Source organism: Pan paniscus, chromosome 10 (genome assembly GCF_029289425.2).
Source record: "Pan paniscus chromosome 10, NHGRI_mPanPan1-v2.0_pri, whole genome shotgun sequence".
In the NCBI taxonomy this organism is placed as follows: domain Eukaryota; kingdom Metazoa; phylum Chordata; class Mammalia; order Primates; family Hominidae; genus Pan; species Pan paniscus.
The window spans coordinates 118,064,361-118,088,330 of NC_073259.2; the positions used below are offsets into that span (position 1 = coordinate 118,064,361).

General features: G+C 43.9%; 1 protein-coding gene across 3 annotated transcripts in view; it reads left to right on the forward strand.

Moving 5' to 3' along the window:
* The first annotated feature begins 2,008 nt into the window (after positions 1 to 2,008).
* The window catches only part of ANKRD13A (ankyrin repeat domain 13A), a 40,283-nt gene continuing 18,321 nt past the window's right edge, over positions 2,009 to 23,970 (forward strand). The window contains exons 1-7 of one of the 3 annotated variants that reach the window (XM_063593644.1): positions 5,920 to 5,990; positions 8,459 to 8,500; positions 14,838 to 14,970; positions 15,958 to 16,082; positions 19,233 to 19,278; positions 21,185 to 21,328; positions 21,979 to 22,168. In XM_063593644.1, coding sequence (XP_063449714.1) covers positions 8,492 to 8,500; positions 14,838 to 14,970; positions 15,958 to 16,082; positions 19,233 to 19,278; positions 21,185 to 21,328; positions 21,979 to 22,168 — 647 coding nt within the window. In that variant the 5' untranslated portion in view covers positions 5,920 to 5,990; positions 8,459 to 8,491. Of the gene's footprint in view, positions 2,158 to 2,251; positions 2,623 to 5,919; positions 5,991 to 8,458; positions 8,501 to 14,837; positions 14,971 to 15,957; positions 16,083 to 19,232; positions 19,279 to 21,184; positions 21,329 to 21,978; positions 22,169 to 23,970 lie in introns of those variants that run through there. The other 2 variants (XM_055096118.2, XM_034934445.4) reach the window with 2 other exon arrangements.

The following is a 23,970-nucleotide window of genomic DNA, read 5'->3' on the forward strand; positions in this document are numbered from 1 at the left end:
GCCATTGCACTCCAGCCTGGGCGACAGAGTGAGACTCCGTCTCAAAAAAAAAAAAAAAAAAAATTAGCCGGGCGTGGTGGCGCATGCCTGTAATCCTAGATACTCGGGAGGCTGAGGCAAGAGAATCGCTTGAGCCTGGGAGGTGGACGTTGCAGTGAGCAGAGATCGCGTCACTGCACTCCAGCCTGGGGGACAGAGCGAGACTGTCTCAAAAACAACTTCAACAACAACAACAAAAATAACAAAAAAGAATATATTAGATGATTCCTTAGGCTTCAGTTTTAATCTCATGTTCAAAATTAAGATAATGCATTGTTTACTTCTAGTCCACGATTTGTTTTTGTATGGCTTGCTACTTAAGAATGATTTTTACATTTTTAAAGGGTTGCGAGATGAAAATGAAGGAGAAGAGAGAGAGGGAAATAAAGAAAAAGAGGAAGAAGAATATGCGACAAAACTTGTGTGTGACCAGCAAAGTTAAACATTCATTTTGGCTAAGGACAGATGGAATAAATTATGGGAAAAATGTGATACACCTGCTGGATAGTAACCCCTCAGTAAATAATAGCTCCCATAATTATGGATATTGCTATTATTTTCTAATTACTGTTTTTCTTCATATGCATGGAATTTGAGAATAACAATAGCTAACATGGGATAATTTACAAAATGGTGTGAGATAAACACAATGAAATGAGGTAAATCAGTGTGAAGGAGAAAGGAGATGTGACCCTAATACCAATGATTACTTATTGTCTGTCTTACATATAAACACAGCTATGATCTCCATTCAGCAAATATTGAATGCCTGTTGTTAGCCAGGTACTATTTTGGTTTTAGATAATCTGGTAAGCAAAACGATGTGGTTCCTGTCATTATGGGGTTTTCTGATTAATGAGATAGGGAGATTTTCAATAAACATGGCATGATGAAGAAGAAGAAGAACGTTAAGTTGCAAAAGGCATCTGAAAGAATGAGAAGTGCTGGAAAAGGCCTCAGAAGCACTGGTCTTGAGTCCATCTCTACAGTGTGATAAATGTGTGATGGAGAAATAATCACAGAATTCCCACGCATTCCATGGTTAGAGTCTCCGGGTGCCATCCTGGTGCTCCTGCATCCTGTTTTGGTTTAACAACTCACAAATCTTCTGGGCTCCACATCTGTGGAGAATGGATTAGGTTGGGATTCTTGAACAGCTGTTGTTGCAGACATCTGAAGAGCTGGATGTGCATACACTCAGAGGGCAGAGGGAATGTTTTCACAATGCATTAAATAGCTTCATCCAGCTATGTGGTCTAGTTGTAGACAGCTGAGCCGAAGCAGCAGCAGAAAGTTCAAGCCCATGAGTAGCTAGCTGTAAGTTGATTTGGTTCTTCATTGAGTCAAGGAGGCATAGTGCCTGAAACTCAAAGAATAAACTTCATATTCGCAGACTGTGGTCAAATATGTATATTATTTATCATTCCTTTCAGCCATAACCTCAAATCCAAAAAGCTAGCTTAAAAATGACATTCATACATGGACTAAATCACCACCATAGTTAGCTATTGAATCATAACCTGGTTCGGAGTTCAAATAGAAGCGGTTCTCAACTGAGGACGATTTTTCTCCCCGAGACGAAATTTGGCAATATCTGGAGAGACATGTTTTGGGGAGTGCTACTGGCATTGAGTGGGGAGAAAGACCAGGGCAACTGCTCAGCATCCTACAAAGGACCAGACAACCCCCACACAAAAACTGCCCAGTTCAATATGTGCCGAGGTTGAGAAATCATGAAGTAGAAATATCCCCTTTTATGCAAATACTGTATTTGAAGCCACTTCGCCAGGGTTTAGCGTTCCTCCTTCAAAAATTGTCCGGTGTTGCCCACTTCCAAAATGGCTTTTGACCCGTCGTGGAAGCATCTGTCCTGCTCCAAAAAGGCTGCAAGGGTGTCGGCAGCTGGAGTGGTTTGGTCCGGGGCTCAGTTGTCACCCCCTGACTGCAGAGCCAATGGAAGAGGCCCAGTTGTGGACCGAACCACATGGGGCTACTGGAGCAGGGGGAAAGAAGCTGGGGACAGGTAGACGGAACTTTCCGCGTGGAGATCTTTGGCCAAGAGAATGAGCCTCAGCTCTGTTCTGTGGGCTGCACTGAGTTTCTCGGTGTGAGCTGGAGGTGGGTGCAATGGCGCGGACCCCGGACCCGGTGCCCAAGGTCGCCTATCCCCGCCGCGGCATGCGGTGGTTCGCTCTCCGCACTTCCCTGTTTGGGGCAGTTAGGTCTGCAGAAGTCTGTCCGCGAGCTGTCAGCGCGGGCGGGAACGCCGCGGGGCGCGGGGTGGGCGCGGCCGACCTGGTCCCTGAGCCGGCCGGCGACCCCGGACCTCCCGCGCGCCCCGCACCCGACCGGCTCAGCCGGCCGGCAGCGTAACACGCCCTACGCTCGCTTGCTCGCCGGCCTCAGGGCAGGCAGGCGGGCGCGGGAGACCCCGCCGGGGCCGAGACTTGGGGCGGGCGACGAGGACCCGGTTACGGCCTCCTCGCCATGTCCTCGGCCTGCGACGCGGGCGACCACTACCCCCTGCACCTCCTAGTCTGGAAAAACGACTACCGGCAGCTCGAGAAGGAGCTGCAGGGCCAGGTGAGGGGCGGGGCGGGGGTCCGTCTCCCGGTGGGGACTTCGAGGAATCGGGGGTCGTTTCGCCTCCCTGAGCCCATTTCCAGCCCTCTGTCCCCGGGATCCCCAGACCCCTTCCACTTTGCAGGTGTGGGACAGTCCTAATAATAGGACACGTATCGAGTGCTTACCGTGCGACAGGCTTTTTAAATATCTTCTCTCTTCACCTTTCCAATAACGCTGGAGGGTAGGTACTGTTACTTTTCCACTGGACAGAGAAGGAAACAGGTCCTCAGACGCTACGTGCCTTGTGCGAGGCCGCCCCGCTGATAAATGCCAAGTCGGGATTTTAACTCGGGCCGGCTGGCTCCGGAATGCACCGTCTTAACCATTTTTAGGTTCTGCTGCCTCAAAGACGTAAGAATAGCACACTCTCCTTGTTGTAAGGAAGGGCTTGGTTGGTTTTGGAGTCCAGGTTCTAACTCGCCCTGTGACCTTGGGCAAGGCATTTTCCCTCTCTGGCCGACGTTAACTTAGCTGTAGAATGAGGATGTTGGTGCTGGGGCAGAACCCAACACTTGACTCTATTGATAGGTCTGGGGTGAGGTCCAGGTGCCGCATTTTTAACAAACTCCCCAGGGACGCTGATACCTAGCAAAGTTTGAGAATCACTGGTTCTCAGGCTCCTTAAAATCCCTTCCTGTTCTAAAGTGCTTTGATGCTTTAATCTTTTCATTATTGCTATCTCTTTAAAGCAGTAGTGCTCTCAGTTGGAGGTGATTTTGCACCCACGACCCCCCGGGGACATTTGGCAATGTACGGGACATTTTTGGTTGTTGAAAGTGGGGAGTGGGTGCTTCTGGTAGTGGGTAGAGGCCGGTTATGCTGCTCAACATCCTACAATGGCCAAGACAGCCCCCCGCAACTAAGACTTCTCCGGCCCCCAAAGCCGATAGCGTCTTGGTTGAGAAACTCTGCTTTTCTTTCTTTCCTTCTTTTTTTTTTTTTTTTTTTTGAGACTGAGTTTCGCTCTTGTTGCCCAGGCTGGAGTGCAGTGGTGCGATCTCGGCTCACTGCAACCTCCGCCTCCTGGGTTCAAGCGATTCTTCTGCCTCAGCCCCCCAAGTAACTGAGATTACAGGGATGCACCACCACGCCCGGCTAATTTTGTATTTTTAGTAGAGATGGGGTTTCTCCATGTTGGTCAGGCTGGTCTCAAACTCCCGACCTCAGGTGATCCGCCCGCCTCAGCCTCCCAAAGTGCTGGGATTACAGGTGTGAGCCACCACGCCCGGCTGAGAAACTCTGCTTTTAAAGTCTCCCAACAATTCTGGGAGGTATTGGTGCCCTCAAGTTTCAAGCTAACAAACTTAGCAGTTAGGATGAGGATTTGTGATTACCCCTGAAATCTAGTATGGTTGTTCTTGTTGACTTCATACATTTTATCCAGTGTCTTACAGACCTGGTTTTTGAATGGCTCAAAATTGGTGCTATAATTGTCAAGAAATTGTAGAGGAAGAGGAGGATTGTTTGTCTTATGGTTGACAAAAATTGAGAAGGTTAGCATTACTCCATTTGGTGAATGGGTGCTGCAAGCTGTGTGCTTGCAACCTGCCATATTTAAGGTGGTTGAGCCCTCACCGAAAGTCCAAAATTACCCTCTTTTCTTTTCTGTTTCTTTTTTTTTTTTCTTTTTGAGATGGAGTCTCGCTCTGTCATTCAGACTTGAGTGCAGTGGCGCGATCTCAGGTCACTGCAACCTTCGCCTCCCGGGTTCCAGCGATTCTCCTGCCTCAGCCTCCTGAGTAGCTGGGATTACAGGCTAATTTTTGTATTTTTAGTGGAGGTGGTATTTTGTCATGTTGGCCATGCTGGTTTCAACCCCTGGCCTCAAGCAATCCGCCCGCCTCTACCTCCCAAAGTGCTGGGATTACAGGCATGAGCCTCACTGTTGCCGGCCTTTTTTCATTTAAAAAGAATTCCAGATACGATAAACTTTTGTGAGAGTCATCGTTCTTAATTAGATGACAGACCAACTATTTAAGAGTTAAGGAGATATGACACATGCCCTCAGACTAAATGATTCACCATTAGGCATTTTAGTATACTGATCATTTAATTCCTTTTCTATTACTAGACATGGTACAGAGGTAAAAACTGTAAGACTCAGCTAGGACACTTTAAAAATGACCAGTTTTGGTTTTTAGGAATCTACTTGTTTTGGTGCCCAGGCTGGTCTTGAACTCTTGTACTCAAGTGATCTGCCCGCCTCAGCCTCCCAAAGTGCTGGGATTACAGGCGTGAGCCACTGTGCCTTGCCCAAATCCTGTATTCTTAACCCCTACTATACTTCTTTCAGTAAAAATGACTTCATTTCAAGATTATGGAGAATAAATAAGGAAGATAATGGACCTGAAAGTGCAGGCATATGGTAATTGGAAACAATATTTACTAGTAGCTGCTGCTATTATAATCATCATTTGTAAACCTGGGGATTGAGCTTCTTTGCTCTATATTCCAGTTTTTCTGCAAGGAAGATGTATTGATTGCATAATTAAAAACAAAAAATTCTTAAGTCCGGGCACGGTGGCTCACGCCTGGAATCTCAGCACTTTGGGAGGCTGAGGCAGGCAGATCGTCTGAGGTCAGGAGTTGGAGACCAGCCTGACCAACACGGTGAAACCCCGTCTCTACTAAAAATACAAAAATAGCTGGGTGTGGTGGCACATGCCTGTAATCCCAGCTACTCAGGAGGTTGAGGCAGGAGAATCGCTTGAATCCAGGAGGCTGAGGTTGCAGTGAGCCAAGATCGTGCCACTGCACTCCAGGCTGGGAGACAGAGCGAGGGTCCGACTCAAAAAACAAAAAAACCCCAAAAAATTCTTATCACCCCAGCAATAAAGTGGCTGTTTCCCTTAATGTTTTGTTTGCTGGTGAGTTTCTGCTGTCAGTTTCCTCATTCCGTCTATCACCTGATTGAGACTTGGAGCATGTATACTGATAGCTGTAAGAATTTTTTTCCAGGTTTTTTGTTCCTGTTCCAGGAACAGCAACACAAGAATCAAGTTTATCCAGATGAAGAGGATAAGCACATGTTTCTGTGTGTGTGAGCCAGCCCCAATCCCACTGTCTCACTAATAGCAGGCAGTTGTGTAACTATGCCAACTACCAGATTGTTTCAGGCCTTCATTTGATCAGCAGAGGCATTTAATAAAGTGCCTCTTAACCCATCAGCTCATTAATATTCAGTGGGGCCTTGAAGTTGGTTGCTGAAGTTGAAACTGTTTGTGTTCTGCTTATGTCGTTTGCCGCTTAGCTAAAGAAGTCTGTTAAACTTCTTTGGCCTTCTTACTGATGCTGAGACATGAACACTTAAGGGGACAGATGCAAAGGTGAGTCAGTGTACCTTAGACAGGGTTGGAAAACCTGGGTTGTGTGAGGTGGAGGGTGGCAAATGAGGCCTGACTCTAAAGCCAGGCTCCCTGTTTAGGAAGCCAGCAGGTGAAAAGTATAGCACCTAGATAAGAGGAGGACATTCCTGGGGTTCTCACTCCAGCCTGGGGCAGGCCAGGTGAGGCCCCGGGCACAGATTCAAATCGCTGAGCCATGGGCTAGGCATCCAAGATGAAGAGCCTAGAGCCTGCTCTCCGCATGTGCCCCCTTGGTCATCGGGGGTTCAAGCTCACCTTAGGAAACTGGCCTCAAGATTCCTGTTCCCACTGACTCAGCGTGGGGGCCACACAGGACCAGGATGGTCTGAGAGTGAAGAGGAGTGAGGGTGGTTGTCTGTGTTGAGAGAGAGGAGGACTAGCCAGCAGCCTCTTGCTGGAGTCCCCCTAAAGGTGACAGTGAGTTTATGAAGCACTTCCTGCATGCCAGGTACCAAGGCACAGGGGAACTGATAATTCACCTGAGGCTAGTGGGCAAGCTGGAAGGGGTGTCCAGTTGTTTGGTTCTGCAGCCTGGCCTCAGAGCTCGGCAGGAGGATGGCAAGATAGTAAAGAGGGCTTTTGATTGAGGAGGCTGAGGTGGGGTCAGTGCTTGAGGACAGGAGTTCAAGACCAGCCTGGCCAATATAGTAAGACTCCATCTCCTTAAAAAAAATTTTTTTTTGGCTGGGCACGGTGGCTCATGCCTGTACTCCCAGCTCTTTGGGAGGCCAAGGCAGGTGGATCATGAGGTCAGGAGTTCAAGACTAGCCTGGCCAACATAGTGAAACCCCATCTTTGCTAAAAATATGAAAAATTAGCTGGGCATGGTGGCGGGTACTTGTAATCCCAGCTACTTGGGAGGCTGAGGCGGGAGAATCGCTTGAACCCGGGAGGCGGAGGTTGCAGTGAGCCAAAATCGCACCATTGCACTCTAGCCCCGGCAACAGTATGAGACTCCATCTCAAAAAAAAAAAATAAATTTTTTTTAAGGCTTTTGAGCAAGAAAAGGGGATGAGCTGAAATGAGCAAATAGGAAGGAAACTCCTAGTTAAAGGAGGATGGGTATTTTTATTTGGATATAGCTCATGGCTAAAGAAACTTAAAAGAAAAACCTAAATGATCAGTTTCGAAAGTGAATTCCAGCCGGGCGTGGTGGCTCAGGCCTGTAATCCCAGCACTTTGGGAGGCCGAGGTGGGTGGATCACCTGAGGTCGGGAGTTCGAGACCAACCTGACCAACACAGAGAAACCCCGTCTCTACTAAAAATACAAAATTAGCCAGGCGTGATGGTGCATGCCTGTAATCCCAGCTACCCGGGAGGCTGAGGCAGGGGAATTGCTTGAACCTGGGAGGCAGAGGTTGCAGTGAGCCAAGATCTCGGTAAGCTGAGATTGCACCATTGCACTCCAGCCTGGGCAACAAGAGGGAGACTCTGTCTCAAAAGAAAAAGTGAATTCCAGCTAAATTCTGAAAGTCCTTGTTCTCTGAACTCATATTATTAGTTAAAGATTCTAAGCCCCACTATTAACTGTAATGCAATTTGAGCAAATCCCTTTTAGGGAGAAAGTGACAGCTATATGAAACTACATAGTGTGGGTGTATGATAATAACAGGTAACTCTTCTCAGCACTTACTGTGGTGTCAAGCACTGTGCTAAGTTAAGGACTTTCCCCTTGTAAGAACTGTAAGGTAGGTTTTTTTTATTGTTCAGTTTTACAAGCGAGCAAACTGAAGCTCAGGAGGAATTAAGCAACTTGTCAAACAGTACATGAGAGATTTGTTTTATGTATTATGTATAAACATATACACATTGATTTTTTCAAAAGATTTTTATTGAGATATAGTTCACTTATATAATCTACATTTAAAGGTTATTCAATGGTTTTTAGTATATCTGCTGAGTTATGCAACTATCACTACTGTCAAATTTCAGAAATTTTTTTCTTTTTCTTTCTTTTTTTTTGTTTTTTTGTTTTTTTGTTGTTTTTGAGACAGGGTCTCACTCTCTTGCCTAGGCTGGCACCGTCACAGCTCACTGCACCCTTGACCTTCTGGGCTTAAGCAATCCTCCCACCTCAGCCTCCCAAATAGCTAGGACTGCAAGCAAGCACTACCACGCTTGGCTAATTTTTAAAGATTTTTTTTGTAGAGAAAATGTGTCCCTATGTTGCCCAGACTGGGCTCAAGCAGTCCTCCTGCCTTGGCCTGCCAAAGTGCTAAGATTACAGGTGTTAGCCACTGCACCCACCCTGTAATATTTTCCTCACCCAAAAAAGAAACCCCATACCTGTAGCAGTCACTCCTCATTTCTCCCCAACCCCTCCAGCCCAGGCAACCTGCTAACCTACTTCCTGTCTCTAGATTTGCCTATTCTGGACATTTCATATAAATAGAATCATATGTGGCCTTTTGTTTCTTCTTTTACTTAGCATAATGTTTTGGAGGTTCATCTACGTTGTGGCATGTTTCAGGTACTTAATTCCTTTTTATCACTGAATATATTCCATTGCATGGATGTACTATGTTTTGTTTGTTAGACAAAAATGTTTCTCCGTTTGTCAGTTGATGGACATTTGGGTTGTCGCCACTTTTTGGCTATTATGAGTAACGCTGCTGTGTGTATTTGTGTATATGTTTTTGTGGGTTTCTTTTTTTTTGAGACAGCTTGCTTTGTTGCCCAGGCTGGAGTGCAGTGGCATGATCTCAGCCCTCTGCAACCTCTGCCTCCTGGGTTTAAGCGATTCTCCTGTCTCAGCCTCCCTAGTAGCTGGGATTACAGGTGTGCACCACCACGCCTGGCTAATTTTTGTATTTTTAGTAGAGATGGGGTTTCACCATGTTGGCCAGGCTGGTCTTGAACTCCTGACCTCAAGTGATCAGCCCACCTTGGCCTCCCAAAGTTCTGGGATTACAGGCATGAGCCACCGCACCCAGCCCCATGTATAAGTTTTTGTATGGGTATATGTTTTCATTTATCTTGGGTATATACCTTGGAGAGGAATTGCTGGGTCATGTAGTTACTCTATGTTTTAACTTTTTGCGGAACTGCCAGCAATTTTTCGAAGTGGCTGCACTATTTTACATTTCCACCAGCAGTGTATGAGGTTCCAGTTTCTTCACATCCTTGTCAACACTTGGTATTATCTGTTGTTTTGTTTGTACGCATCCTAGTGGGTGTGAAGTGGCATCTCATTGTGGTTTTGATTCGCATTTCTCTTATGATTGATGATGTTGAGCATCTTTTCATGTGCTTATTGGCAATTTGTGTATCTTCCTTGGAGAAATGTCATCTCAGATCCTTTGCTCATTTAAAAATTGAGTTATTTGACTTGTTGAGTTGTAAAGGTTCTTTGTATATTCTGGATAGTAGGCCCTTATCAGTATGTGATTTGCAAATATTTTCTCCCATTCCATGGGTTGTCTTTTTTTTTTTGAGATGGAGTTTCGCTCTTGTTGCCCAGGCTGGAGTGCAATGGTGTGATCTCGGCTTACCACAACCTCCGCCTCCCAGGTTCAAGCAATTTTCCTGCCTCAGCCTCCCGAGTAGCTGGGATTACAGGCATGCGCCACCATGCCTGGCTAATTTTGTATTTTTAGTAGAGATGGAGTTTCTCCATGTTGATCAGGCTGATCTCGAACTCCCTACCTCAGGTGATCCTCCCGCCTTGGCCTCCCAAAGTGCTGGGATTATAGGGATGAGCCAATGAGCTCAGCCAAAATTTTGTTCTTTTGCATGTAGATATTCAGTTGTTCAAGCGGCACTTGTTGAAAGGACAGTTCTTTCCCAATGAATTATTTTGGCACCCTTGTTGAAAATCAATTGACCATAAATGTGTGGGTTTATTTCTGGACTCTAAATTGTATTCCATTGACCTGTATGTCTGTCCTTATGCCAGTACCACGTTGTCTTGATTGCTGTAGCTTTGTGTAGTACGTTTTAAAATTGGCAAGCGTGAAATGTGAGTCCTCAGACCTCTCTCTTCAAGGTGGCTATTCTAGGTTTCTTGCATTTCCACATGAATTCTAAGATCAGCTTGTCAATGTCAGCAAAAAGCCAGCTGAGATTTTGATAGGAGTTGAATTGAATCTATACCTCAGTTTGGAGAGTTTTGTCATTTTAACAATACTGTCTTTTAAACCATGAGCATAAGGATGTTTTTCAATTTATTTAGGTCTTCTTTAATTTTTTGAGTTTTGTTTGTTTGTTTGTTTTTTGAGATGGAGTTTTTACTATTGTTGCCCAGGCTGGAGTTCAATGGCACAATCTTGGCTCACTGCAACCTCCGTCTCCCAGGTTCAAGCGATTCTCCTGCCTCAGCCTCCCAAGTAGCTGGGATTACAGACATGTGCCACCACGCCTGGCTAATTTTGTATTTTTAGTAGAGGTGGGGTTTCTCCATGTTGGTCAGGCTGGTCTCGAACTCCCGACCTCAGGTGATCCGCCCACCTCAGCCTCCCCAGGTGCTGGGATTACAGGTGTGAGCCACCACACCAGGCCAGATCTTCTTTAATTTTTTTTAAACAATGTTTTATGGTTTAAGAGTATGTAAGTTTTATATTTATTGTGTCATATTTATTCCTAAATGTTTTATTTTTTGATGCTATTATAGATGGAATTGTTTTCTTAATTTCATTTTTGAGTTGCTCATTACAAGTATATAGAAATATAATTGATTAGTTATTGATCTTGTGTCCTGAAACCTTGCTGAACTCATTTAATAGTTCTAATAGTTTTTTAGTGGATTCCTTAGGATTTTATACACAAGATCATGTCATCTTCCTTTCCATTCTGGATGCTTTTTATTTATTTTTCTTGCCCAGTTGCCATGACTAGAATCTCTAGTACAATGTTGACTAGATATGGTGAAAGAGGACATCCTCATCTTGTTCCTCATCTTAGAGGGGAAGCATCCAGTCTTTCACCATTAACTATGATGTTAGTTGTGGGTTTTTTAGAGATGCTTTTTGAGGAAGTTTCCTTTTATTCCTAGTATGTTGAGAGTTTTGGTTTTTTTCTTTTAATCATGAAGGGATGTTGGAGTTTTGTCAGATGTTTTTGCTGCAGCTGTTGAGATGATCGTGTATTTTGTTTTATCCTATGAAATGGTGTAATACGTTAATTGACTATCTGAAGTTATACCATTCTTATATTTGTAGGATAAGTCTCAGTTGGTCATAGTGTATAATACCCTTTTTATATGTTGCTGAATTTAGTTTGCCAGTATATCGTGGAGGATTTTTGCATCTATATCATAAGAGATATTAGTGTGTGGTTTTCTTTTCTTATGACGCATTTGTCATCAGGATAATAGTGGGTTCATAAAATGAATTGGAAAGTTTTCCTTCTTCATCTATTTATTGGAAAAGTTTGTGAAACATTGGTATTAATTCTTTAAATGTTTAATAGCATTCACCAGTGAAGTCCAGGCATGGTGGCTCATGCCTGTAATCCCAGCACTTTGGGAGGCTGAGGTGGGCAGATCGCATGAGGTTAGGAGTTCAAGACCAGCCTGGCCAACATGGCAAAACCCCAATTTTACTAAAAGTACATAAATTAGCCAGGTGTGGTGGTGGGCACCTGTAATCCCAGCTACTCAGGAGGCTGAGGCACAAGAATCACTTGAACCTGGGAGGTGGAGGTTGCAGTGAGCTGAGATTGTGCCACTATATTCCAGCCTGGGCGACAGAGCAAGAAAAAACCCATCTGGGCCTGCAGTTTTTTGGTGGGCAGTTTTAAAATTACTAATTCAATCTCTTGTTATAAACTTATTCAGATTTTTGGTTTCTTTTTGAGTCAGTTTTGCTAGTTTGCATTTCTGTAGGGATTTATCTTGTTCATCTAAGTTGTCTAATTTGTTGGCATACAGTTGTTCATAGTCTTCTTTTATTTTATTTTATTTTTTGAGACGAAGTTTTACTCTTGTTGCCCAGACTGGAGTGCAATGGCACAATCTCGGCTCACCACAACCTCCGCCTTCCGGGTTCAAGCAATTCTCCTGCCTCAGCCTCCTGAGTAGCTGGGGCTACAGGCATGTGCCACCACGCGCGGCTAATTTTGTATTTTTAGTAGAGACGGGGTTTCTCCATGTTGGTCAGGCTGGTCTCGAACTCCCGACCTCTAGTGATCCACCCGCCTCGGCCTCTCAAAGTGTTGGGATTACAGGCATGAGCCACTGCACCCGGCCCATAGTTTTCTTTTATAATCCTTTTTATTTCTGTAGAGTTGCTAATATTCCATCTTTAATTCCTGATTTTAGTAAGTTAAGTCTTCTCTCTTTTTTCCCTGGTCTATCTAACTAAATGTTCGTCAATGTTGTTGACATTTTCCAAGAACCAACTTTTGGTTTTGTTGATTTTCTCTGTTGTTTTCTCTTCTCTATTTTACTCATTCCCCCTCTACTCTTTATGCACTTATTGTTTTAAAATCACACTGTCATCATAATACAATTACAGCATTTTTTTTCGACTGCCTCTTCAGATGAGAGAGATGCAGGAAGGTCTGAAGAGTTACAATTATCCAAGAAATGTGTGCTGCTCTGTGGCTTATCCATAGGTGCTCCTCTGTGGTCCGAAGTAGAAAAAAAGTTAACATCGTAATGTATTTGGCTTTTATTTTGTACATCATCTCTAACTGTTGCCCAGGAGTTTGAGTGTTTTTTGTTTGTTGTTTTGTTTTGTTTTGTTTTTGAGACGGAGTCTCGCTCTGTCACCCAGGCTGGAATGCAATGGCACAATCTCAGCTCACTGCAACCTCCGCCTCCCAGGTTCAAGCGATTCTCCTGCCTCAGCTTCCCGAGTAGCTGGGACGATATAGGCACTCACCACCTCGCCTGGCTAATTTTTGTATTTTTAGTAGAGATAGGGTTTCACCATTTTGGTCAAGTTGGTCTCGAACTCCTGACCTCAGGTGATCCACCCACCTCGGCCTCCCGAAGTGCTGGGATTACAGGCATGAGCCACCGCGCCTGGCTGAGTTTGAGTGTTAATCCTTACTCTGTGCTTTTAGTTTTGCTCTGGGGTGTGAATTGTAGTAAGTAGTTTCCCCTTTCCCATGATAAACATTTTTACACACCTCCCCTGTGGCAGGTAGTATGCTAAACCTAGCACCTTTCATTTAGATTGAATTTGTTAGGTAAGAAAATACTTAGTTTATGTAATAGACGTGTAGGAAGATAATGAGTTCGCTAATTATTTCTTTCCTGCTAAACTTCAACTGAATTCATAGTTCATAAGTTCATCGTCTTGTTACTTTTAAGAAAATATTTAATGCAAGTTAGAGACTAGGGTAAGAGAATCTAGAAGATATTAATATGACTTGGATCCTACCCTTTGGAATTCTCCATCTCTTTGGTGCGATGGACAAGTCATAACCTTGGGAAGAGTCAGGGAATCATGGGAGGTGTGTGGACTGGGCTCCAGGAGACAGGAAGGTATTTTAGCACCGGGAGAACACTGAGGCCTGGGATTGGTCCAGGAGGACTTATGTTCAGCTAGCAGATGTCTTCAACCACGTCCCTTATTCCTCAATAAGAGTTATCTTCACTGTATAATAGCCATGACATAGTTTTTGCAAAACAGGGAGGTTTGATAGCTATTGGAGTGTGGTGGTTTACCCATGATCCTGCTTCACTTTCCTAAGTGGCACTTTCTGCGTATCTTCAGAGACTGCAGGGGTAGTTAGTACCTGAATAACAGCTAGCATCTTAAATCAAAATAAAGCCCATTTTCTAAGATGTATTATGGCATTTAAAAAGTTTTTACAGGCTGGGCATGGTGGCTCATGCCTTTAATCCCAGCTACTAGGGAGGCTGATATGGGAGGATCACTTGAGTCCAAGAGGTCAAGGCTGCAGTAAGCTGTGATCACGCCACTGCATACCAGCCTGGGTGACAGGATGAGACCTTGTTTAAAAGAAAAAAAAAAAAAGGTTGTACTTTCCAAAAGTCCATGGCAGTTTGTTGTATTCTTGGAAGAACTTTCAGAGTCACATTTTTTAGGCAGTGCCCAGGCATTGAGACTTAGCTCACACTAGAGAAATTGCTGCGTGGCTCTGGACACGCGGTGCAGGTGCCAAAAGGGGGGCGAGAGTGGCAGAATAGGAACAAAGAGGTAAGAGCCAGGTGTGCATGTCTAGCTTGGGGAAGAAAACCCTTGATGGGATGGATGGAAGTGACGCATGTGCACTTGCCTATTTCTTTGTGAGTAGATCCGCATACGTGCCTGGCAGATCATGCTTGCGGTCTGAAGGACCCACAGATGATGCTGGAGTTTATGTGCTACTTCAAGGCACGTGGAACTCAATACACAATAATGAGAGTGGTGTTTTGGTGGGAATCCAGCTAGAGAATGTAATTTTATTCTGACCCAAATTATCTGCGCTTTCAGTTTTGATTAAGGTCCTGTACTTCCTATTCTAGACTTGAATGCTGATACGTGCTTGAGAAATCCCCCATGTTCAGTGTTGTCCGGTGATTGCATTTCATGAAAGCTCCTGGCCTTATTTAGACTTAATTTGAGTGCTGTTGAGAGCTTAAACTTGTGTTGGATGATCTGGGGCCTGTTGCCAACATTTATTTATTAGGCACTTAACTTTATAGAAAAAGGAATTCAGTAACTATCACCTTCATATATAATCCCCAAATTCATATTTTAACTGTGCCCAAATGCAAACATACCTTCTTACATGTGTTGCTCTAATTAATGCATAAATATGTTTTCTATTTTTTGTACTTGAAATATCTGTCAAACACATTTCCCTATTTTAATGTAATACATCCAATTATGTAAATGCCAGTGTTTCCTTCACAGAATGTGGAGGCTGTGGACCCACGAGGTCGAACATTATTGCATCTTGCTGTTTCCTTGGGACATTTGGAATCTGCTCGAGTCTTACTCCGACATAAAGCAGATGTGACAAAAGAAAATCGCCAGGGATGGACAGGTAAGTATACTTCTACAATAATTTAAAGTCCATCTGAGCACCATGGTGAAACCCTGTCTTTACAAAAAAATATGAAAATTAGCCAGGTGCGGTGGTGCATGTCTGTAGTACCAGCTACTCAGGAGGTTGAGGGGGTAGGATCACCTGAGCCCGGGGAGGTTGACACTGCAGTGAACTGTGATTGCGTCACTGCACTCCACCCTGGGCAATAGAGCGAGAACTTTTCTCAAAAAAAAGGTCATTCATTTTAGTTTCTGTTTCTGAATAAAGGCCAGTCTCAATCATACTTTTCCTTGGAGTCATCTTTATCTTAAGATTTCTCTCTCGGGACAAGGGATGGGGACAAGGAAATGGGAGCCCAGGATGATGCAGGTTGCGTCCCAGGCCAGAAACCCTCGGTAGAGAATGACTCCTCATCCAGAAACAGCTCTCAGTGCAAACTTCTTCCACCATACACGAATGTGGAGGCCAGTTTTCCCCTGAGGAATATGGTTACCTCCATTGAATCCATCAAAATAGGCAAAAATCAAAAATAAATTGTGGCTAAAAGTAGCCTCTTCCTGGGAAATCCTGTCATTTCACTTGTTTGTAAGCTCTTCTACCATTGGCCAGAGTAATTTTGTGTTGACTGAGCAGGGATACTGTAGGCCAAGCCCTGCCTGCCAGGTCTACATATAACCACAGTTACATGTTGTGTGATCGTATAGTTAAAGCCAACTGTCTAAACACATTATCAGGATTTCGGAACCAGTGGTAAGAATAGGGGTCGGGAGAGGTGGAAGGGGTTTGATCAAGGTGCTAAGGGTACTCTATGTTTTTTACTCAGTGAAGAGCTAGCAATCAGAAGTCATGATCATCCTGGTAAGGTTGGACTGCAGCCCTTTTCTTCTGAAGAAAATACTGGTCTTTGATCTAGATACTTTTTCAGCCTGGTTTTGGAATTTGTCAGAAAGTATGAGAGTTAAATTTCACCCTTTTGTTTTCTAGTTTTACATGAGGCTGTGAGCACTGGCGATCCTGAGATGGTGTACACAGTTCTCCAACATCGAGACTACCACAACACATCCATGGCCCTTGAGGGAGTTCCTGAGCTGCTCCAAAAAATTCTCGAGGTATCCATGAAAATGTGGCCAGGCCATAATCTGAGCTAAATGCTGATACAATTACTGGAGACACAGTTTGACATCCTTGTGTGCCTTCCTAAAGAGTGAAATTCTGATTCGTGAATATGAAATACTCAATACCAATCACATTATTCCTTGCCCTTCTAATTTGTGGAAATGTGAGTTCTTTTACAAATTACACTTCTAAGTCACTGGGCTTACCCTTTTAAGTACTATTTAAAAATTATAATTGAGCCAGGCGTAGTGGCTCATGCCTATATTCCCACCACTTTGGGAGGCTGAGGCAGGAGGATTTGCTGAAGCCCAGGAGTTTGAGACCAGCCTGGGCAACAAACAAAGCAAGACTTTGTCTCTAAAAAAAAAATTAGCAGGGCATGGTAGTGCATACCTGTAGTCTGAGCTACTTGGGAGGCTGAGGTAGGATGATCGCTTGAACCCAGAAGGTTGAGGCTGCAGTGAGCCACCCCTGAGTGAGGGTGCAGTGATCGCACCCCTGCACTCCAGTCTGGGTGACAGAGCAAGACCTAAAATAATAATAAATATAATAATATAATAATAAATGATAATAAAGTAAAAATTAGAACTTAAGGAAAATGGACATCAAACAGTTCATTTGTTTAGGTGCCTGTTTTCTTGAAAGTAGCCTCCTAAGCATCTGTAATCTTAGGAAAGTTGTGATAGGTATCACTTACTATGCAGGGATTTTCAGATTCTGTTAAGGCTCAGAGGTCCGTGTGTAACTTCTCCTTGCCAGGCTTGTCACTTCAGCTATTAGTATTTCGAGACCTTTAGTCCATTGCCCTGATTCATTTATAGAGAAAAATTAATAGCTCTATCGAGAAAAGGAACAACTTTACTATAAATAAGACAATCAGCTGGGTGTGGTGGCTCACGCCTATAATGCCAGCACTTTGGGAGGCTGAGGTGGGTGGATCACGAGGTCAGGAGACCGAGACCATCCTGACTAACACGGTGAAACCCCATCTCTACTAAAAATACAAAAAATTAGCCAGGTGTGGTGGCGGGCGCCTGTAGTCCCAGCTACTCAGGAGGCTGAGGCAGGAGAATGGTGTGAACCTGGGAGGCGGAGCTTGCAGTGAGCCGAGCTTGCACCACTGCACTCCAGCCTGGGTGACAGAGCGAGACTCCATCTCAAAAAATAAAAAATAAAAATAAAAATTAGTGTCAAGGATTTTAATTTTTTTACTCATATTGGTCCATTGTGATGGACTGCACTGAATTGTATTCTTTGCTTCAAGTTATAGAGAGCCTGTAAATGACCTGCGTACTTAGTGGCTCCAGAAGCTGTCATTGATGTCTTGTCTTTCAACAGTATCTCCTTATAACATACATCAGCCTTTCTTACCACCTGTCTCTTGGAGGTTGTCTTTGCTCATCATTGGAATGCTGGCAGATTTTACTCCAGGGTAGATTCTTGGCCCTCCTGCCCTGTGCTTTGGTAAAAATCATGGCAAAGCCTTGCAAGTGTGTAGGAATAGGAAGAACACCTGGAATTTCTAGCATTTCTCTTCTTTTTTTTTTTTTTTTTTTTGAGACGGAGTCTCGCTCTGTAGCCCAGGCTGGAGTGCAGTGGCGCGATCTTGGTTCACTGCAAGCTCCACCTCCCGGGTTCACGCCATTCTCCTGCCTCAGCCTCCCGAGTAGCTGGGACTACAGGCGCCCACCACCGCGCCCGGCTATTTTTTTTTTTTTTTATTTTTAGTAGAGACGGGGTTTCACCATGGTCTCGATCTCCTGACCTCGTGATCCGCCCGCCTCGGCCTCCCAAAGTGCTGGGATTACAGGCGTGAGCCACTGCGCCCGGCCGCATTTCTCTTCTTGAAGGGTAACTTTTAGATTTCTGAATCTTTAGGAACTTACAGGAATGGTAGGTAAGAAAATAATCCTAAACAGGGCTGCTGTGGTGGTGTAAAACTTCAGAAAGCCAAATTCTACATGTTTCAGAGGAAAGTGGAGAAAAATGTTATGTTAACTGGAGGGAAAATCAACTTCCTGAGGAAGTGAAGTCTAGCAACCTCTTTCGGTTTCACAGAGTAGTTGAATAAATAGGAAGCACTTGCCAGCACACAAACCTTTTACAGTCAAGTTGCTCATTGAATGGATGGAATTGACATTCCCTGCCCTTTGCCTAGAATAGGTGGTTACCCACATTTGCTTGGCAGTGCTTAAGCCCATCTTCCCAGGTTCATCTTTCTCTTACTGTTAGGAACCTGACTGGAACCCTGAATCAGGTTTGACTTTTATCCCCCTCCAATCCTCTTATTCTCTTGCTTTCTGTTCACTTTCTTTCTTGATTTTTTGAGATGGGGTCTCACTCTGTTGCCCAGGCTGGAATAGTGCTATCTCGGCTCACGGCAACCTCTGCCTCCCAGGTTCAAGCAATTCTTCTGCCTCAGCCTCCCCAGTAGCTAGGATTACAGGCGTGTGCCACCATGCCGAGCTAATTTTTGTATTTATAGTGGAGATGGGGTTTCACCATATTGGCCAGGCTGGTCTCGAACTCCTGACCTTAACTGATCCACCCGCCTCGGCCTCCCAAAATGCTGGGATTACAGGCATGAGTGAGCCACTGTGCCCGGCCATCTGTTCACTTTCTTAACGTCTAGACATATTTTATATCAAGGTAAAATAACACTCTAATATTTAATAAAATAAGTAATGGGCTTACACTTGTTTTTTCTTTCTTTCTTTTTTTTTTTTTCATACAGTATCTCGCTCTGTTGCCCAGGCTGGAGTGCAGTGGTGCAGTCTTGGCTCTCTGCAGCCTCCACCTCCTGGCCTCAAGCAATCCTCCCACCTCAGCCTCCTGAGTAGCTAGTACTAGAGCGAGCCACCATAGCCAGCTACTTTCTGTATTTTTTGTGGAGACAGGGTTTTGCCATGTTGCCCAGGCTGGTCTCAAACTCCTGAGCGCAAGTGATCACCCGCCTCAGCCTCCCAAAGTGCTGGGATTACTGGCATGAGCCACCTCACCCGGCTAGGGGCTTACATTTTATTTCTTCTCATTTTCTCTTTTTTTTTTTTAACCCAGGGTTTTTAAGAACCCTGTTAACCCCTGCTTATGTTGTGTTGATAGTGCCAAGGGTAATCTGTTTTAAACCTTTGTCTGCCCTTCAGGCTCCGGATTTCTATGTGCAGATGAAATGGGAATTCACCAGCTGGGGTGAGTGGCTGTGGGCTCGTTATTTATTTCTCTTTCTAAATTTACTTAGCCCGCATGTAGGTTTATTTTTCCTTTGTAAAAGTTACATGTATTTTTTTTTAGTCAAGGAAATACATAGTGAAGAATAAGGAAAAATAATCACCGATAGTCCCATTTAAACACAACTGTTAATGCTTTGGGTGTTTTTCATCCAGTCTTCCCCGCCATGCATAGGACTTTTCCTCCCAGGCATTCATGAAGGTAGTATATAGACAATTTCATTTCCTCCTTTTGTCATTTATAGCCGACATCTATATTATTAGTTTTAAAATGTCACTTTATTTTTATTTTTTATTTTATTTTTATTTTTTTGAGACAGAGTCTCACTCTGTTGTCCAGGCTGGAGTGCAGTGGCACGACCTTGGCTCACCGTAATCCTCATCTCCCAGATTCAAGCGATTCTCATGCCTCAGCTTCCTGAGTAGCTGGGATTACAGGTGCGCGCCACTGTGCCCAGCTAATTTTTGTATTTTTAGTAGAGAGTGGGGTTTCACCATGTTAGCCAGGCTGGTCTCAAACTCCTGACCTCAGGTGATCCACCCACCCTAGCCCCCCAAAGTGCTGGGATTACAGGCATGAGCTACCATGCCCAGCCTAATTTTTGTATTTTTAGTAGAGATGGGGTTTCATTATGTTGGCCAGGCTGGTCTCGAACTCCTGTCCTCAGCTGATCCACCTGCCCCAGCCCCCCAAATTGCTGGGATTACAGGCATGAGCCACTGCACCCAGCCCAAAATGTCACTTTAAATTGCTAGAATTTTAATAAGTAGATTTACCATAATTTACTAATTTCCTTATGTGGTTTAGCTTGATTCTTTTAAACTTGTTATTCTAAACAAGATGAGGTGAATATTGGAATAGCTTATTTTTTTTTTAACAAAATGGATATATTTCTCTAAAGTATTACATAGGCAGTTGACTGACAGTATATTTCCATAGATGTTCTACTTTCATTTCTTGTAGATAAATTAACGATAACTCCTAACTTACAGGGTTTCAGCTGTTTCCATTTCCAGACTTCCCTTTCAGGCAAGAAGTCATATTTGTATGAAATGTTTAAATGACATAAAAGCACGTAAAAGAATAGAACTTCAGATTGTTTTGAGAAATGAAATTTTTTTCTAATGCACATAGTCACTCTTATTTCAGGTTTTGTTAAAAAGTGGCATACTTAGGCCGGATGCGGTGGCTCATGCCTGTAATCCCAGCACTTTTGGAGGCTGAGGTGGGAAGATCACCTGAGGTCAGGAGTTGAAGACCAGCCTGGCCAACATGGTGAAACCCCGTCTCTACAAAAATACAAAAATTAGTCGGGCATGATGGTGGGTGCCTGTAATCCCAGCTACTCGGGAAGCTAAGGCAGGAGAATCGCTTGAACCTGGGAGGCGGAGGTTGCAGTGAGCCAAGATTGCGCCACTGCACTCCAGCCTGGGCGACAGGGTGAGACTCCGTCTCAAAAAAAAAAAAAGTGGCATACTTTAGACATTTGATACTCTGAATGGTGGATATGACAATATGGTAGGCCACAGCCATATGGCAAGAGTTGCATATGTGAGTGAGGAAGGCCAGATGTACAGACCTTATATAGTGGGGACAGACCCCACTATAAATTGGGGCTCATTTCAGGATCAAGAATACTCTTGGGAAATTTATTTAGACTTTTTTTCTGGTGAATGGAATGGAAGGTTCATTTTTATTTTTCAAGAGTGATTTCCTGTATGGTAAATATGAGAGCCAAGAAGTCCGTTGTTTGATGGTCACCATCTTGCCACTCCCCTCCTTTTATTAAATCAGAATCCTGATTTCCTGGCCTAGGTATTCTTCTTGGCCCTTGAGTTTTTCTCAGTAGTACACTTCTCTCCTTCAGTGCCCTTGGTTTCTAGAATATGCCCGAATGATGTCTGTCGCATCTGGAAAAGTGGTGCCAAACTGCGCGTCGATATCACATTGCTGGGATTTGAAAACATGAGCTGGATAAGAGGGAGGCGTAGTTTTATATTTAAGGGAGAAGGTGAGTGACTTCTCTTGTAGTAATCACTGCTCAAGCAAAATTACAGGGTGATTTTTAACCAAGAAAATGCTTTCACATTCATGTGACTTTTCTGTCTGATCCTTCCTAGGGCATGTTTTTTTGGTTATTCTTATTAATTATTCAGCTCTCCATCCCTGTCTTCGTTCTTGTCTGGCTAGCTCTCCTTCATGTGTCCTTTACCACCCAGCAGTTACCCTTGTGATGTGTCTGCTTCACTTTCCTGAGCCTTTGAGCACAGGCCTTCTGTGTGTATCTCTGTATAACCCTCCATAATCAGGCATGAGAAATGGCATTGCTCACCCAATGTTGTGCATACATAATTTCTGTGAATTCTGTAATAATATATTTTATAAAGGACATTGATGGAATATATTGCTAATAAGAATGCAAATTATTTTTAAAAATTCCGCACCTTTGGGGAAGATGGCTCAGAGCTTCCTATGTGTTGTGGAAAGCTGGTCAGATAATCCCTGTGCAAATAGGTAGTCGATAATCAGTACACTGTAGGTTTTACCAGATAGCACCTGGGAGGACACACATGAAAGATGATACATTTTAACATACGAAGCTTCCTTGTTTTTGCATCTTCCCTACTTTGCACTTAGTTATGCCTTTGTTTCCATTAATAGACAACTGGGCGGAGTTAATGGAAGTCAACCATGATGACAAAGTGGTCACCACCGAACGCTTTGACCTTTCCCAAGAAATGGAGCGCCTCACTCTGGACTTGATGAAGCCAAAAAGCAGGGAAGTTGAGCGGCGGCTCACAAGCCCTGTCATTAACACCAGCCTCGATACTAAAAATATTGCTTTTGAAAGGTACAAATTTAGACTCTAAATTTTAATGTCTAATCCCCATGCTGCCATCTTGAGTGACATGTATGTATTAATTGGAAATTATGGATGGATTGGGCTTTTTCTAATATGACATAATAAACACTAGTGGGTTTTAAGATTGATCTCTAACCAGTAGAAATTGTAGCTGACACTCGACACCATCCATCATTTTTACAGTTAAGTCTTAGAAGACTTAACCAACATGAAGAGTATGAAGAAATGTCTTCCTTTTCTTTTATGTCTTTTATGTGCCCTTTCTAGTGGATTTTACTTGAATCCTATTTTTGTCTTAGTGTTTATGGATCCACAATACTCAGTCCCAGACCACAGAGTGTGGAGTTTCTGGAGGTTAGAATTGACCCAGTACTGAGTTCAGTTGTACTGATATTGGTCAGTCAGATTCACACTTACTATATAGTTAAATGTTTGTTTGTTTGTTTGTTTGTTTAACCCACCTGTGAGGTTTAATACTTTAGAGCAAGAATCTGGAGGGGATTCAGTTCTGTTCCAGACTCATAAAGAATTCTCCAGAGAGGTCTGTGCCTTGGTTAATCCAGATGAGGACACCATCACTGGTCATGTGCCTCTGGGCCACATGGAGGGCATGGGGGGGCCTTTGAGTAGCGGCTGTCAAAGCTGTTCGCTTGTTTCTACAGTGGAGACCACTGACCCGAGGGAGTCCTAAGAGCACTGATAGTATTTGTCTAGGATGTCACATCCAGCTTTCTGCAAGCCAAAGTAGCTTAGCCTGAGAAAATGGACACTATTATCCTGATAGTATTTGCCTAGGATGTCACATCCAGCTCTCTGCAAGTCAAAGTAGCTTAGCCTGAGAAAATGGACACTATTATCCTTATAGTATTTGCCTAGAATGCCACATCCAGCTCTCTGCAAGCCTAAGTTGCTTACCCTGAGAAAATGGACACTATTATCCTGGACTTAGGCCTTCTTTTCTCTTGATAAATATAACAACTGTCCTCTCATTATATTTTTCTTTTCTTTCTAGTATAAAATTGGTTAATAAATGTGTTTAGTCAAGCATAAAACTTGTTAAATATCCTTTTCTTCTAATTTAGATTGAGAGCTGTGGAATTAGGACATCTGTTTGTAATAGAAGAAGAAACCAGTGTGTCCAGGGCTGCTGCTAGGGCAGGAGGGTGGCATCCCTGGAGGCAGGGTCAGTCCTCTTCTGCCAGCCTCCTTGCACTGGCCTGGCCAGTTGACATTCATGGTCTTTCAGGGACAGCAAAATTTAGGGACTGACTGGCTTTCCCTGGGAGGGTCTTGGAAAGACATTTCCAGGCTTCCGCATACCCCTCTGCAGACAGGGAGGCCCCTTCAGCTTAGGGCTCTGTTCATAACCCCAGAAGGCAGAGGAGGCTGCCTTTTCTGCCACTGTTCATCCGTAGGGATGAGATGGGGAGGAACTGAGTGCCATCAGCAGGGCTCCTAAATAACTGTGTGACTTTGGGCAAGTGGCCTCATCTCTCCAGTTTTCTGTTTCCTTAGCTGAAAGAAATAATGGAGTGAATCTGGAGATGAAGTCTCCAAAGTCTGTGACGCTTAAGATGTCTTGAGAAGAGACATTGTTCCCCATATTGTTCAACAGTAGAGTTGCCAGAGTCATTGTTTGTTGAAGTGCGATTTGTGAAGAGAGGGTGACAATTCCTGGCTGTTACCCCACTGAGTATAAATGGGAAATGATAGCATATTCCATTTGTACCGAGGACTAAGGCACATTTTGTATTTTTGTGCCCACAGGGTTTTCAGAGTGCTCAAGCTAA